The sequence below is a fragment of the Mesocricetus auratus genome, unplaced genomic scaffold (genome assembly GCF_017639785.1).
Source record: "Mesocricetus auratus isolate SY011 unplaced genomic scaffold, BCM_Maur_2.0 Super-Scaffold_100009, whole genome shotgun sequence".
In the NCBI taxonomy this organism is placed as follows: domain Eukaryota; kingdom Metazoa; phylum Chordata; class Mammalia; order Rodentia; family Cricetidae; genus Mesocricetus; species Mesocricetus auratus.
This window is the reverse complement of record NW_024429193.1, coordinates 47,767,184-47,784,426: the sequence shown is the minus strand read 5'-3', so window position 1 is coordinate 47,784,426 and position 17,243 is coordinate 47,767,184. Positions and strand designations below refer to the sequence as shown.

Genomic DNA, 17,243 nt, shown 5'->3' with positions numbered 1-17,243 from the left:
AGACGACCAGCCAGAAAAGAGGCTGAACGTGAGCACAGGCCAGCTGATGGAGACCTTTCTGTGAGCTGCATGAAAGAAATACTTCAATGACTTTAAACCAGCGTATGCCACTGCAGGCTATGCTGCGTGAAGATCATTTTAGTAAGGGGAGAAGCAGACTGGGGTGAAGAGCGAAGGTTTTTACTGTAAGCCAGCTGAGGGTGAGAGATGTTTAGCACAAATGGTGGGATCCAACTACTGTGCTAGGATACCTGAGCAGTAGGAGAAAGAGTTAGGCAAATCTGCACTGAGTATGTGATGTTGACAATCAATGCTCATCACATTCTGACCTGTCCCTGTCTGCTGGGTATAAAGCACCAACCACAAAGAATCCAAAGTCTGGGGAGAAAGATGAGCTCAACAACGTCAGTAATGATGTGTGTTGTGAAGTGGACCTTTCCCAAAATATTTGGAAACATATTTGTGAATGGAAAGTATTTAACAGACATTTATATTTATGAGACAGTTAATATAGGGGTGTAGATCACATTGCCCAGAAAACTAAGTAGAGGGGACCAAACCCCTGTGGAACAGCAACAATGGAGAGGAGGTAGGGGTGTTTTTATGCCTTAGTTTCTGTTTTTGAAGGACTGGGGACATAACCCAGGGCCTCAAGTGTACAGGCAAGTGCTCTATATCATAGCTATAGCTGGCACTTTAAGGACATTTCTTTTTAATTTTTTCGTTATTTGAGAATTTTGTGCATGCATATAGTGTGTTTTGATCAAATTCACCATCTATTCCCTCCTTTCCAATTCCACTACTTCTCTATCACTTTTCCCTACCAGCTTAATGTGCTGTGTTCTTTTTTTTTTTTTTTTTTTTTTTGGTTTTTACAAGACAGGGTTTCTCTGTATTGTTTTGGAGGGTATCGGTCCAGCCTGGCCTCGAACTCACAGAGATCCGCCTGCCTCTGCCTCCCGAGTGCTGAGATTAAAGGCGTGCACCACCACCGCCCGACTAATGTGCTGTGTTCTTAAATCTGCTGAATTCACTTAGTGCTGCCTCTATGTGCATGAGTGTAGGACCATCTACTGGAGCATGGGTAGCCTATGAGGGGCCACACCACTGAAGAAAACTCACTTTCCCTCCCCCGGCAGCCACCAATTACAAACAGATTCTAGCCTTTAAAAATTCATTACATTTATTTGTGTGTGTGTGTGTGTGTGTGTGTGTGCGTGTGTGTGCGTGTGCCATGTGGCACACACATGGAGGCCAGGCCAGATGACAACTAGCTAACTAGCTGTTGGCAAACATCTGTTTCCACCAGTGGGTCCTAGGGATTGAACTTGGGTCGTCAGAATTGGCAGCAAGCGCCTTTACTCACTGAACCACCTTGCTTGCTCAAGAAATCCCTAAGAACTGAGAAGAGGAAAAGTCATGAAGGGAGGAGACAAAGGAAGAAGAGGCTTCAAAGAAGAATTAGTGGCTGAGAACAGAAAAAACCCCACAGGATTTGGTGATCATGTAACTGTAGATATCACAGGATATAGACCAGATTGCAAATGAGTTTAGCAATAAATGGACAGTGTAATGGTTAACTCTCACTGCAAATCTGACTAGATCAGGAGTCACCTAAGCACACCTACCTGGGTGTGTCTGTGAGGATGTTTCCAGGGGGGTTAATTGAGGAGTGAAAACCCACCCTGAATGTAAGCAGAGCCATTCCCTGAGCTGAGATCCTGGACTGAATAAGAAAGGGAAAGAGGAAACGAGCTGAACACAAGCATTTATAGGAAACCAGCTGGACACGAGTATTCTGTCTCCTGACTGTGGGTGCAATGTGACCAGATAACTCCCATCTCACCACGACTCCCCCACAGTGACAGATTGTATCCCCTAGAACTGTGAGCCCAAATAGTCTTCTTTTGTCACAGCAATAAGAAAAGTAATGAATCCAAGCAGTATTGATTTCTAGATGTTTGTCTACACAACTGTGATGCATGCCCCAAATATGTATCCTCTTGATGATACTTCTCCATGTCTGTCTGCCTGCTTGCCTGTCTGTCTATCTATCCAACACCGGACAGCTGGAGTCTCGAAGACAACAGAAGACAGGGAAGATGGATATTATCCTACCATAAGGATAATAGGGTCTACTTTATATTTTCTTAGTATAGACAACAGCTCAGGATATTTACGTGCTGAGGGGGGAGTTAATGGAAAGCTTAACAGTATCCATAAGATTAGCTGATCCTAAATAAGAAATCCATTCTCAAATTACTTACAAGAAACCCTATCATTGCACATCTGAAAAAGCAGTGAAAATGTTAATACACTCTGCTCCCATAATTTGGGAGATAGAAGGAAACTCTTATGGCCTTTTCTTGTGGCCAGATTGGTACCCTGCTTACCCTGCTTTTAGCAACCACAGTAGAGTCTGCCTCTACTGGAAGCTGTCTAGGGAAGTGGATCTCAAAGAGTGCTTGGGACCAGCAGCTGAACTGGTGACTATTATGAAGTTCCAGGCACCAACTTGGATTGACCAAGTCCAAGACTGGCTGCTGGCACTGGCAGTATGGTTTAACACCCTCCACCCCCAGGAAAATCAAATGCACAGCGAGGCTTGCAAAGCAACAAGAAGGGAAACAGGAGAAGCAGCACCAAAGAGCTGACAGGTCAGTGTGCCAAGCATGAGGGAGGAATGGGGAAAATTGGAGGTTCTTGTGTTTGTAAGGAGTCACTGTCAGTGCACGTTACTTTAAATAAGTGAGTACTGGCTCAGCTGACACACTAACTGGCATATTTCAAGTCATGAGTGCATACAAATTTACATGTAGGTGGGTTGTAGGAAATTCTTTTTGCATTCATTTCTTTGTTTTTGTGTATGTGTGTGTGGACATGCATGTGTCACAGAATGCGTCAGAGGATAATCTGTTCTCTCCTTAAACTGTGTGGATTCCAAGGATTAAACTCAGGTCATCAGGCTTGGCGGCAAGCACCCTGGCCTGCTGAGCTGTCCTGACAGCCCCTCAGGTTTTAGGAATCTATTAGGAAATTAAATAGTATTGTTTTTCAGAAACTAAAGGATCAGGAAGCTATATGCTCATACCTGCTATTCCAAGATGCACTTTGAGAGTCTCTCCGCCTTTTCTATCCTCCTCCAGAGACTCGGGTTCCCCAGCGATTGGAATTGACATGGATGTGGAGGGAGGCCTGTAAACAGACAGTCTAAGGATCAGATTTAATCACATGTGAGCCTGAAGGTTTGAACTAGTCTTAGAGAGTCACTGTGTGGTCAGTACCTGGCCTTAGCAAGCTGCTTATTACAGTTAGCCTTTTAAGGATGAATTAGAGTTACAGATGGTTGCGAATAATCTTATGTGGGTGCTGGGAACTGAACTTTGGTCCTCTGTAAGTGCTCTTAACCACTGAGTCATCTCTCTCACCTGTGGAAAAGGGGCTTTTATATAACAAAACACTTGGAACATAAAGAGCAATGTCTCGTGGAGTTCTAGAGAGAGAATCCGATGTGGTGTCACAGTCCTGTAATTTCAGGTTGAGGCAGGAGGACAAGAAGACCAAGACCATCCTTGGGCACATAGCAAGTCTGATACCAACCAGGGCTATATGAGCCTCTATCTTATAGCCAAGGCAAACCCTTCAATAGTGCCTTTGGGACAATCTCCACCTCCTAGCCTGATGCCCAAGGCTCTTCACAAGTTCAACTCACACTAACATCTTTGATTACCAATAGTTGTATTTTGACTTTTGTTGTGATATTTTGGGGGCATGTATTTTGAGACATGATCTCACTCTGTAGCCCTGGCTGGCTTAGCAACCTGTATGTAGCCCAGACTGGCCTTGAAGTCATGAAGATCCTCCTGCCTCAGTTTTCTGAGTTCCAGGATTACAGGCTTGTGCCACCAGGCCCAGGTAAATTACATGTTTAAATAACGTAAGGAACTTGGTTGAAGAAAAAAAACTCCATTAAATATTTCATGGGAAAATACATAAAAGATTCATGCGAAGAACGGAGTCTACAATAACAGTCATAAATCATCAGTGATTGGCCTGTGTCTGCAAGCCTGGATTCTTAAATGTCAGTCTCCTCCCTTCCACAGGTGATTATAGCCACAACACATCTAACACTCCCATGAATGGGGCACTCCTGACCCGGGAGTCATTTCTGCTGAGTGCTCGGAGATGGGCAACTAGCATCAGACAGAGCAAACTGACCATGGGCTGTTAGTACAGCACACTCAGAATCTGAAGTCTTAACTAGGCTGCTGCAGTTCTGTTGCCAAGGGCAACCCAGTTCAGTGCCTCAAAACCGAGTGCCCACTGTGTGCTGGCTCTATTCTATCACTCCTTTTGTTCAAAAATGTATAATATTCTTTGTCAGGATCCCATGATACAGCATAGTTGCAGATGAAAGAAATGGGGATTATTTGAATTTTAAAGTAATGTTCACAGTCTGTGAAAAATGACCTCCTAAAATGACATCATTATCTACTGGGTGTTCCACAAATATCCTGTGCACCACAACAATGCCCTGTGTGACAGCCAACTTGTTTTCCCTGCCTGGAATGTCTCTACTCGACTGTCATGGTTAGTGTACACTCTTATTCATCATAACTTAGCCCAGTGCCACCCCGTCATCGAGGACCTTCTGTCTTTCAAGGAACAGTGGTGGTTAGAGCCCCCACTCTCTGCACACTCTTGCGTCGATGGGACAGCCAGCAGAGCAGGGCGTGCATCTCTCCGGTTGCTCTGTCTCAGTTTCCTCCTTGGTAAGGGAAGAATCTGCATCCCACCGGAAGGCTTTACAAATTCTCTTTTTAGATGTGGGTTTTGCTGTGCCTTACATCTGAGCTCTGAATCACCCCTCTTGTGGCTTCTCAGGAGAGAAACATTAACAAATGAACCGTCACACAATCTACCGCGTCTGTCCTTATTCCCATCGCAGCTCCCTCAGATTGTCTCTTTTCTACCCTTGCATCATAATTAGAGCATTTACTTTTCACCTGAAACCTCCATAGCCTTTTATCTTATTCAGAAGGTAAGTGGAGCCCTTACTCTAATGGCCCACAAGATGGCCATCTGACCTCATCTCCTGTTACCAAGCTCTTCACTCCCTCTGCTCGAGATAGGTAGGTCTCCAGGCAGTTACTTGAGCATTCTGGGAACAGTACTCTCTCAAGGCTTTGCTCCATATTCCCTCTACCTCGAATATTCTTTCCCTAAATATCCATGTTGCACGCTTCCTACCTCCTTCAAGTCTCTACTCGAATGCCATCTTAAGCAGGGAGGCCTCCCCTGATACTGGATATAAAATGGCAAAAGTTCTTTACAGCTCGCCCTGCTCCCCTGCTACTCCCTGTCAGAGCGCCTATCCCCAGGCTCCCACTCAGTTTATCATTACTTGGCTGTTTTTTACAGTATAGGCTCTAAGGTGTTGGAATGCAGTGTCTTTTGCTCACTGCTGTCTCCAAGCTTAGAATGCAGAACCACACACTGTAAGACACCTACTGAGTATCTGTTAAAGAAGTGAATAAGGAAATAGAAGGCAAATAAAACCTCAGTTTGTACAATTTCAGCTTAACCCTGAAAACCCAATGATGATAACTTGCATCATTCTGGGAGTGGTAAGTTTCCTTGGTAATAGGAAACAGTCACTTCTACAACATTTAGGTCAGTCTACCACAGTCTGCCTACAAATCTGCCTCAATTTGTATCATAGTCGCAGATTAACAATCCATTTACTGGTTATCAACTTACGTTTTAAAACATGGGTCACCAGACATCAGCTGCATACTGATCAAAACCTACACAAAAGAGTAACAAATGCCACAATTAGAAAAGATTCTCCAGAAGCCAGCGTTATTTCCCCTGTGACACCCAGCCTTACATTTTCTATCCAGAAAGCATGAATGTTTGACGAGGGTGTACCCAATATTCAACTACTGCTTTATGTACACATGGATTAAAAGTCACCTTTAATGTTCAAAACCTTGTGGAAGAGATAAGAATGAAAAGTAAGCATTTCCCAGCAATAATCCTTCCTTAATATGTGTCTATGTCTGGTTTGTCTGTGTTTACTCCAGATTCTTGTGGGATGTAAATATTTGACAACCAGGCCCTTCAGTTCCACAGGCTGTGGCTTCATGATGGGATAGGGAGCCTTTGTGTCAGCTTTGGACCAGGACTAAAGCCTTGCTGTTTCCTTCTGAGATACTGATACTCACGGTTGCTAAGTAACTTTTAAGAATCCACCACAGGACGATTGCATTTTTTTTTTTGAGAAGAGTCTAGCCTCGAACTCACTATGTGTCATGGGGTGGTCTTAAACTTGGCCTTTTCCTCCTTCCTGAGTGCTGTGATCCCAGGCATGTGCCACCATACCCTTTATGTGGTTCTGAGGATTGAACCCAGGGCTTTGTGTGTTAGGCAGGCTTCCTCCAACCAGGCAATACTCCCAGCCTCAAATTCACACTCTTGTGGGAAAAATAATAATGACATTCACAATGAAAGAATTTATTTTGTTTTGACTCTTGAGACTCTCCATATTCCAGGCTACCCTCAAACTTGCTATGTAAGCAAGGATAACCATAAACTTACCATCTTCCTGCCTCAACCCCGAGTGCTGGGATCACACACATGCACCACCACACTTGGCTTGATTTGGGAACTCATGTTCCAGATATAAACTACATGTCCTACACACATCATCTCATTCATCTTCAACACTCCAATGAGAGAGCAACATTCTCATTTTGAGACCACAGAGATCAGGGGATATTTTCTGAGCCACAGAGCTGGCCCAGGAACACACTTACTGAGTTCACAGTCATAATGACAAACCGGACACTTAAAGATTACTGCACACTTCCAGCTAATGTTTGCCCTGCAGCTTCTATAACCTTATTCCACTCATCTCTCTCTACCCAGGACCTCCACCACTGTCCATTTCTTTTTTTCCTGTTTCCTTAAGTCTTAGACCTATCCTGTTGTGTTGGTTCTCTTACTGTCTCTTCTTTCATATACTCCTGCAGTCTGGTTTCCAACTCCACAGGACTGTACTTGTGACTATCGGGAGGTCTTGGGATGGAAGAACTGTATAGCGAGGCAGAACAGAGAGGCAGGACAGTGGTGAGAGGTAAGAGGCTGAGCTTTGTTCTTCACACATGGGTGCCCTGCTTTGTATATTGACCAAGGTGGTTCATTAATGGGAGCAGTGACTAAGTGCAGATGATCCAAAGAGAAACATCCTTGATGTCTGTGTGGATTCTAGAGCCCAAGCAGAAGGACTGACTTTAAGAAAAATTTAAATTAATTTATTTTTTATATTCCAATCCCAGTTCCTCCTCTCTCCTGCTCAACCCCCCCTCCGCCCCCAACTGCCCCATGAAGAGGGTAGGGCCTCCCCTAGGAAGTCTACTAAGTCTAGGACTGACTTCTTACAGGAAGAGGGTCAAGTCATCCTTGTAACCATAGAGAAGACAGCAGCCACGTGCTATAATAGGACTGGAGAGACAAGTATAAGTGAAAGCCCTATGCAGGGATGATGAGGGGATGTGAGCTTAACGAGATCTATCTTTTCTATAGAGGAGAATCTTAGCTGAGGTAAAACACGGGTATGAAAATACACTGAGAAAAAGGCAGGAAGGAGAACCTCTAAATTGGGACAGGAGGCAGAGTGTGGCTGCCAGCTGGAGGTGAGCCCGATTCAGTAATGCCCACTCATTGTGTGTCCTCCAGTGACATTCAGCTCAGGACACAGACCGGGGAGGACACAGGCAAATCAAGTAGGCTTGCAGACCTGCAGGGACAGCAACAGGGAAAGGTACTGGAGTGATAATTCATAGAGGACAATCCAGAACTGTGGCCTCTAAGCCGGATGAGACGGAAGTGGAAGCAGAGGGACCTGGCAGATCATGAGGAAGGGTAGGGTTGAAGACAGCTGAGTGAGATGACCACGAGGGCTGGGGACACAGAGACGGGGGTAGGAGAGGGGCAATTACCTAAAATTAAAAAGCGTTTTAAGTGTGGGGGAGATGACTCCATGGTTACAGAACTGGTCACAAAAAAAGGACACACACACACACACACACGCAGTGCTATTTAGAGATGGTTTATTGCTTTTTAATATAAAAATACATATATTTTTAACTGAACATTTTTTTGTGCTGGGATTAAAGGTGAGTGCCACCACTGCCTGGCTCCTAACTTGGGTTTGAGACAGAGTTCATGTAGCTAAGGCTAGCCTTGAACCCCTGATCTTCCCTGCCTCCACCTCCCAAGTGTGTAATTATAGGTGTGTACCTGACATTTCCTCATCTTCTTTATCATTTCCCTCTCCGCATCAACTGCCCATCTCACTTTCTTAAAGATGCTGACATGTGCTAGGGATGTCTGCCTATAAAAACCAGTCTATGAATTTCCGTATCTTCAGAGCTAAATGTTCACGGAAAAACAAAGCTGAAACTGTGGGAATAAAGTAATCCTTCACTTTACTAACTCTGCAATAAAAACCACTTGGTTTTTAAATAGCCATCTTTCTTCTTACTTACTAATTTAAGTAAAATGCAGCAAAGATTCTCCTAGGTATAAGATATTTTCTGAATATTTTCCCAGTGGATCTAATTTAATATTTCCACCAACTTCAGGAAGCACGCATTCTCTGTGATTACCTGAACACATGGCCCCTGATGAGATTTGGAGAAATAAGGCATACGCCCATGGAGTGGCTCTACCTGTCACTTCACTGGTTACAAGAGAACCTAGGGACCTCTACAAACATATCACAGCTTCTTTGGAAGTTCTCTTGAGAGGTGTGTGTGTGTGTGTGTGTGTGTGTGTGTGTGCGCGCGTGCACATGTATATACAGGTAAATGAGTGCCAGTGCACACAGCTGCTCACACACACAACTCTGAGGAGGGCATCAGAAGTCCTCCTTTCACTTTCTGCCTTATTCCTTTGTGGCAAGGTCTTTCCTGAGCCTATCAGTTAGGCTATCAGTTAGGTTGATAGGCAGGAAGCACCAGCAGCCTTTCTGTCTCCACTCCCCACAGCACTGGGGTGACAGGCAGGAACAAAACCACCCTTGGCTTCTTACATGTGCTGGGATCTGAACTCAGCTCTTCATGATGGTATAGCAATTGCTCTTAACTACCAAGCCGACTTTCTAGTCCCAGAGATAGCGATCTGTCCTTTAAGCTGCATATCTAATCATCATGCTCCCCCTCTCCAATCTACTGTAGTGGTGGTATATTTGTTCACAGCACCAATGAGAAACACTGGACCATAAAGGTGATCATTACTTTTCACTGCTTCTATGGCTTGGAAGGGTCTTTCCTTAGTGGTGTGAAGGCTCATGACCTCCATATGGAGTCCCATTGTATCCACGACAACAGATACCTGTGCTCAGTTAGATGCAGAAAATCTCTTTTATTGGCATGTAAATCATGAAGAGGGCTTACTTTAAGAATGGAATTGTCCTGTCTTGTATTTTTGGTATCATAGCCTTCCAGTAAACAGCGACGGGTGGTATTTCCTGATCCAGCAAACTCTGCCAGGTTTAGATCTGCAAAGCCCAGCTATGAAAAGAAAGAGAATCATATTAATAGACCATCTAGTAGGCTCTATCATATCTCCTTAAAATAGACATTCAACCCATGAGTTTTCTCAAACCTTTCAGTTCTTGTCTTTTTACTACTACCCGCTTTATCATTTGCTTTAAATGGGTCCTTAATTTAGTGGCTTCTTAATAAAAATCTACTACCGATTCTACTCATCTTTTATCATGGATTTGATGTGCTGAATACATTTCAGTATACATTAAAATAAATATGGCTGTGATAGTACAACTGAGGCACACCAAAAGGCAGAATCACTCACAGTAGCACCTACACTCACATTGCCCTGTGGGGATAATTGTAGGCACGTCCAGACTCTCACTCTTCTATTCTGGATCCTGCCCTACGCTGAGTTAGCCACCCGGGACTGCAGATCATTACAGGTGAAGCTCCCATCCTCCACGCACTCACGAGGACTCCGGTGAGCCCCTTCCCTTCTTCAGTAAGGGCCGTTTTTCCTCTCCCGTCTTCCTGCTAGCCAACCATCCTTCAGCCGAGTCTTTCTACGAACCCTGCTGCTGCCCTTGCTCACGGTTCTGACCCACACCTACCCTCTCTGCTGCTACCCAGGAGTTCAGCTGAAACTCGTTCCTCTTCCATACTGCTACCCGGAGATGCCATTTCCTGCCATTAGCAAAGCTTGCTCGAGTCTTTTCCTCTGATGTTGCTTAACCCAGCTTCACTGTTCAGCTGAGCCCCTTATGCCATTGCTGTTTTATCAGTTTCCTCCTACACAACTAAGTGTATACAGTTTTTATGAACAAAAAGTGAATTAAGCACATCTCTAGGAACACGTAATAAGCTGCATGATATGTTTCAAACACTGCTGAGGTGTGTGTGTAATGTATGTGGTATGTGTGTGTATACACAGGAACACACATCCAACAGTGAGTGTGCAGAGGTCAGAGGACAACTTCAGGCTTTGGTCTTCACCTTCCGCCATGTTTGAGACAGGGTCTCTTTGTGGTTGGCGCTGTGCTGTGCAGGCCGGGCTAGCTGCCTGCAGGGATTCTCCTGTCTTTACTTCCCTTCTCACTGTAGCACAGATATTCTGGGTTTACATATTCTAGGGGAGCTAACCTCAGGCTTTTACACTTGGGCGGCAAGCATCTTCCCTATGAGTCAGCTCTCTAGACCCACTTTTAGGGGCATGCAAGAGGATGGTTTCAATTGCCTATTGGAGCATTATTTCAGTAGTTTTTTTTAATTAATTTTTTTACATCCCGATCAAAGTGTTCCCCCTCCTATCTTCCCAGGTTGCAGCACCCCCATCTACTCCTTTTCTATTTCTCTTCAGAAAAGGGCAGGCCTCCCATGGACATCAACCTAACATGGCATATCAAGTTGCAGTAAGACTAGACACCTCCTCTCCTATTAAAGCTGGATGAGGCCATCTGATAGGAGAATAGGGTCCCAAAAGCAGGCAACAGAGTCAGAGACAGCCCCTGCTCCTACTATTTCAGTAGTTTTTACCTGGTGTAAAGAAAATAGCTGGGAGAATCATGGAAGCCCAATGCAGTAAATCAGGCACACAAGACATGGGCAAGAGCTGAGTTTTCACATGGTTAGTCCAGTCTTTCTGTCTTTTAGTGGAGCAGCAGAGGAGGGAAAGCCAGCGTGGGTCCACGCAAAGACACATTTGAGTGAGCATGTGAAGACACATGGCACTTACTTGATCACCCTTTATTAATACAAGCTACTTCATACTCCCCTTTAAAGCTCCAGAACTTTTCCCTGTTCCATTTCCCTGCTGATGGCCTTGTTGCCTACTTCACTCAGAAAATAAAAGCAGTCAAGAGCACTTAGCTTCCATAAATATTTACTGCCAGGCGCAGCCACACCCGCCTTCCCACTCACGTCCTACGGATGATATGGCTGCCTTTCCCAGGCTTCTGCCTCCCGTGTTTATGTTGTAGTTTTTCCTGCTGCTTGACACTCTAATTTTCCCCCTCTCTCCTAGACATTCCCACCAGCACACAAACATGCTGGATTTTCTCCCGTCTTAAGGAACCAACCAAACCTGTTCCATATCTCTCCAGATTATTGGATTATCTTCTGTTCATCCTCCACCAAAACAAAGACAAAGGAAAAACCCCCACAAAACAACCCTTCTTTAAAGAGTTGTCTATGCTCCCTCTGATCATCTGGTCACACTAACTTTCTTCTTCCTGGTGATCCCTTAACTCTGCTAGCCATAAGGGCCAAGGTCAACTCAAGGCCGTTAATGCTCTTGAACTCACTCTTAGATAATCTGGTATTTTCCAGTTCCATTCACATCAAGGTTCAAATGGTAGTAAAGGGGTCTTAATAAAGGCTAGCTGCCCATTAACTTACCATCTACGGTTGCAGCACTGATTTTATATTGTCACTAAGGGTCTCTGTTACCGATTACATGACTCTGTTTCTCTAGAGATTGTGTGCTGGAAGCCTAACACACAATAGGATGGGATGGAGTGGTGGGGGCTTTGGGAAGTAATCATGTCTTGAGACTGAAGTCCTCATGAATGAATGAATGCATCCCTCCCCTTTTGGTGCTGGGTACCAAACCCAGCTCTTTGCACACGTCTCAGTATGTGTTCTACGACTGATCTGTACACTAAGGTCTGGATGGATGCACTTTAAACAGAGGACAGAATTTTCATGCTTGCTCTGAAATCTGCCACACAGTGACATATTGAGAAGCCGGTCATCTGCAAACCAGGAAGTAGGCTCTCCACAGACACTAGATTGTGGCTTTAGACTTCTCAGCATCTAGAATGCTGAGAACTAAATGTATTTTGCTTTTGTCATCCTGTCTGTCACACTTTGGCATAGCAGCAAAAACCAAAAGTGACATGCCAATGTACCTTTTATGTGCCATACTCTTACAGAGACCAAGGAGAACAATGGGGAATAGGAAAACATATTCTGACTTCAAAGAACTCACATTGCAGAATTGATAGCATGGTGCCAGAGAATCCATATCTCTTATGACTTTCTTTGGCTTCACCAAGATAACAGTCACATGAATATCTATGTGTATGTGTTTTCTATATGTGTCTCATAAATATGTCATACCTATACATCACATTTGTGGCAGACATTAACTTATTTAGAAAATAACTTTTAACATTTGTATTCCAGGCAACATTAGGCATTAATTAGGAACATAGAATGTTTTCCCCTTTTCTGGTGCTGGGGATGATGGAACCCAGGGCCCATTTCATGCTCTTCCCTAAGCTGTCCTATAGTACTGCCTGTAAGTGCTGTGGTAAAGGAAGACACGATTACAAGAGAGGAGAAGAAGAGTTCTCATGGGAAGGTATGACTAAACTGAATCCTTAATGACACATGAGTTGAAGGGGGGGAGATACATGCATGGTGTCAAGTCACAAGGCAAAGAAGCTAAAATAGATGAGATGCTCTAGGAAGCTTAGATGGCAGTGTGCCACGTAAGAACGAGGGGTAGGAGAGAAATGGCAGGAACAGAGAACACAGGAAGCAGGCAGAAGAGATCAGACAGCAGAAACAATTTGCAAACCAAAATGGATCTTATTTATTAGCCTATAGAATTTCCAGTTTCCTGTACAGTCAGCGAATAACCACTGAAGAACTAAAAGTGGGGAATGGTAGACCATGTTTCGTCTTAGAAAGACCACTCTGGCAGGACTAAGGAAGACGGAGTCAGACAACGGAGGGGACAGGCTATGCAGGAGGCCAAAAGGGGCCATCAGCAGAAAATCATGCAGGTAAACCTAAGGCAGTAGTCTCACAAAAGGCAAGAGAATATGGTTTTAAGAACTCTTAGAGGAGAAAAAAATTATGAACAGTTTCCAGCAACAGATGTTGTCGTTTGCCTGCCTCTGCCCTGCTAGTCCTTGCTCAAACTCCACTTTCCCTCAGAATTCAATGTCCTTACTTATCCGTGTACACACAGAGGAGCCCACCACATTGCTACATTGAGGTCAGTCTAGCTCAACAACAGCAATCCAGTCCTATGGCCACCGGTGGTTGGGGTGGAATACGGTCCAGTCACACTCAGTAAAATGCGTAGGGGAGCCAGCTGAGAGCATCTAGGAAATGATTTCTCACTCAACAAAAATACCACACATAGACCAGCTAGGGGTTTTTCTGCACATGAATTGTGTTAAAAAAACAACAACAACAAAACTTGAGCAACTAGAAACCTGATGTCCAGGTGTGGTGTTGACCAAGAATAAGGGCATCACAGAGGGAAAGGGGATAATGGATCCCTGACCACATTCCTCAGTCAGTGGATTACCCAATCCTGGAGCAGCAACATCTCATATCTATCTGCTTTGGGTCATCAGTAAGCTATGGTGTCAGGAAAACCAGAGAACATTCTCTAGTAGGGAGGCTAAGACTAAGGGGTAACAGCCCATCAGAATATTATTTTTTAAAAGATTGCTTATGTTTATTATGTGGGTGTTTTGTCTGTATATAGGTCTGTGCACCATGTGCCTGCAGTGCCTGAAGAGGCCAGAAGAGGGGGTTGGGTCCTTTGGAACTGGAGTTAGAGGCAGTTACAGTACCATTTGTGTGTTGGAACAGAACCCAGGTCCTTTGGAAGAACTGCCAGTATTCTTCACCACTGAGTCATTTCTCCCAAAAGAGTATTGTAATACTTTATTGTTAGATCCAGTTATTCAACCTCCAATTTGCTTTACTTAAAACGAGTCAAGCTTGAGTAACAATTAAAAGCTTACGGATTGCAATAGCAACATTATGAATTGCAAAAAAGAGAGAACATCTACTTACCTTTGCATAAGCTTTGCCACCTTTTAATTCCTGCAAATATAGAAAACATTATGAGGACATTATATGATGAGGGATTTATGACTAAATGTAAGTCAAATGATTCTGAAGTAGATATTTATATGTTAGTAAATGTCACAGACAATAAAAATAGACTGATTTTAAATCCAACTATTCAAATCAATAAAAACACCTTAAAATGACCAATTTTTCACTCTGCTTGCAGCTTTATTTATTTAGTCAGTTTTGATATGGAGTCTCTCTATATTGCACAGACTGGCCGTGAGCTCCTGGAGCTCAAGTATCTCACCTCAGCTTCCCTCAGCCCGGACTGTAGGTTACATCTGTGAGGACTAGGAGTAAAGTGCTTAGAACAATACCACCCCATGTACTCTGTTTCTCCCTATCATCATGGACAAACTTCCTCTCACTTTAAAAACATTTTCACTGAGAGAATTGTTCCTTCTTTTTTGCATCTCTGACACTGAAGCATTATCTATCACTTCTATCTTTCACACAGTGAATTTAAATAAGTCCAGACAGTCTACAGGAAGCTCTATTGTTACTTGCAAATATCTGCAGTTCTTTGCCATTCCTGCCCCTATTTCTCTCTTTTCTTTTCTTTCCTTCTCTTTTCTCTTCTTTTCAAGGTAGGGTATCAATAGCTTTGGAGGCTGTCCTGGAACTCGCTCTGTAGACCAGGCTGGCCTCGAACTCACAGAGATCCGCCTGCCTCTCCCTCCCGAGTGCTGGGATTAAAGGCGTGCGCCACCACTGCCTGGCTCCCGCCACTATTTCTATTCCACGTGAGTTGTCACACTTTCTTCTTCATTGGGTCACTTCACATCCCTTACTTAATAGTGCCATTCTTAAACAAGAGGAAATGTCCTCTAGGTGTTCCTTGGATCTTCAACTTTATTATTTTCATTGCTGTTCCTCTATGGTCAAAATTCAAAAGACTTCTGACCACTGGGGACTGAGAGGAGTAGAGGGAGGGGAAACTGTGGTCTGGATAGGATGCATGAGAGAAGAATAAACAAACAAACAGACACTGAAAAAACTTAAACCTCTACCTGCTGCATTCTGTTCCAGTCAATCCTCTGCAACTGGATTTGTCCTCGTTTTCCCTCTCTAGTAGCTCAAGATTCCTAGTGATCTTTATTTTGCTAAAGCTAAGAGCTCAGTCTCCATGTTAGCTTCTCATCATGTGACGGGCTTGACCTTCTTTCTTACATCATTTTCCTCTCTACACCTCCCTGACACCACATCGACCCTGCTTCCCTCCTGCTTCCCTGGCTACTGTTCCTCCTGCCTCTCCTTTCCTGCATCCACTCCTTTATTATCTTCTGCAGAAAGGATGCTGTACCTCAAGTATCTGCTCTTTCTTCCATGTATTGGAGTCCGGCACTTTTAATTGAGTATCTGATTGCCCAAAATAATGCCTGTGTAAAACTTCTACCCCCAAACCTTAGCATTTTGACTTTGAGATATTAAAGCCAACTTTCCACAGCAGCAGCAACATCTTATAAAAGTCCATGACTCTCCTAATTAGAATCTCCCAATAATTGGGCGTGGTAGTTTATGCCTATACTCTCTGCACTTGGGAGGTAGGACAGGAGGATCATGAGGTCCTGTCTCAAAACGCCACCAACCAATCTACCCACCCACATGCTGGGGCGATTGCTCAGTTGGAAAGAGTGCTTGTTGCACAAATTTGAGGACCTAGTTCAGATGCCCAGCATACATCCAAAAAACTAGGTGTGGCCACATATGCCTGCCACCCCAGTGCTGGGGGGCGGGGCAGAGAGCAGAGATGCCTCGATTTTCTAAACCAATTGTTCTTCCCTAAACTCTTGTTTCCCCATAGTTTTTTTTTTTATGTGTGGCATTTATCAGTACTAAACTAATTTTATTTTGCTAATCTCTTGCTTTCTGTTACCTAGTTCTTACCAGAAAGTAAAACGTAAGAGGTCTGAACTCCATTCCAGTTCACTCATCTTTTCAGACCCCAGAGCAGTACCTGGCACATGGATGGCACTGACAGATTCATTGATTGGTGACTGCTTTCCTGTTTCTAGGCAACGGGGTTCACTATCAAACTCTGGTCATCTGATATGTAGACAAAATGGTGTCTATTTGTAGTTTTAATTTGTGTTAAGACTGGGTATATTGCTTGTTTAAAATACTTTCTTTTGGAAGGGAGATATTGTCGGCTGTCATCTTCTCAAGTGCCGTTGATTCTTTTATACTGTGTAGAGGTGTTCTTTCTGTTTTAATTAGGTTTTTTTGATATGATTTATAAGCAGTTTCCTCTAATTAGTGGCTTTACTTGATGAGTTTTTCTTTTAATGGTCAACGTGTTTAAATAAATGAGTTCTCTGATCTTTCCTTCGTACAACACTTAGGGAAGGTTGCGTAGAATAAACTTGACTCCAGGAGCAGTCGATACAGCACAAGATTACTGGTGACTTCCCAACCTCTCTTCTGACATGTTAGAACCTACTAGTCACCCAACTACAGATGACAGTCACAGCCTTTCAGTTTCGAGTGGCCACACAACTAAATTCTAACCAGAGGGAGGTGTACAAAAGACCCATGCACCATTTTTGAATCACGTGTGTCCCTATGTCACTAGTCAAGAGAGAACAAGACTGGAGCTGTCCTCTTAGATCCAAAGATGGAACCATATGATAACAATGGCAGAGCTACTATCTTTATCTCAGGTTCTGAAGCAACTTCTATGCCATTTTGTCTAAGCCTTTGGCTTTTTTGGGTCTGTTTCAGCAGTTTAACATATGTATTTTGTGCTGGTTAGTTTTTTGTCAACCTGATACAAGCTCAGATCATCTGGGAAGAAGAAACCTCAACTGA

The 17,243-nt window shown here is 43.8% G+C and overlaps 1 protein-coding gene across 1 annotated transcript in view; it reads right to left on the bottom strand.

The window, feature by feature from the left end:
• The window catches only part of Fam102b (family with sequence similarity 102 member B), a 53,569-nt gene that overhangs the window by 11,127 nt on the left and 25,199 nt on the right, over positions 1 to 17,243 (bottom strand). Inside the window, exons 3-6 of the mRNA XM_005076656.4 lie at positions 14,376 to 14,405; positions 9,462 to 9,578; positions 5,761 to 5,807; positions 3,092 to 3,195 (exon numbers count right to left, since the gene is read on the bottom strand). Coding sequence (XP_005076713.1) covers positions 3,092 to 3,195; positions 5,761 to 5,807; positions 9,462 to 9,578; positions 14,376 to 14,405 — 298 coding nt within the window. The remainder of the gene's footprint in view (positions 1 to 3,091; positions 3,196 to 5,760; positions 5,808 to 9,461; positions 9,579 to 14,375; positions 14,406 to 17,243) is intronic.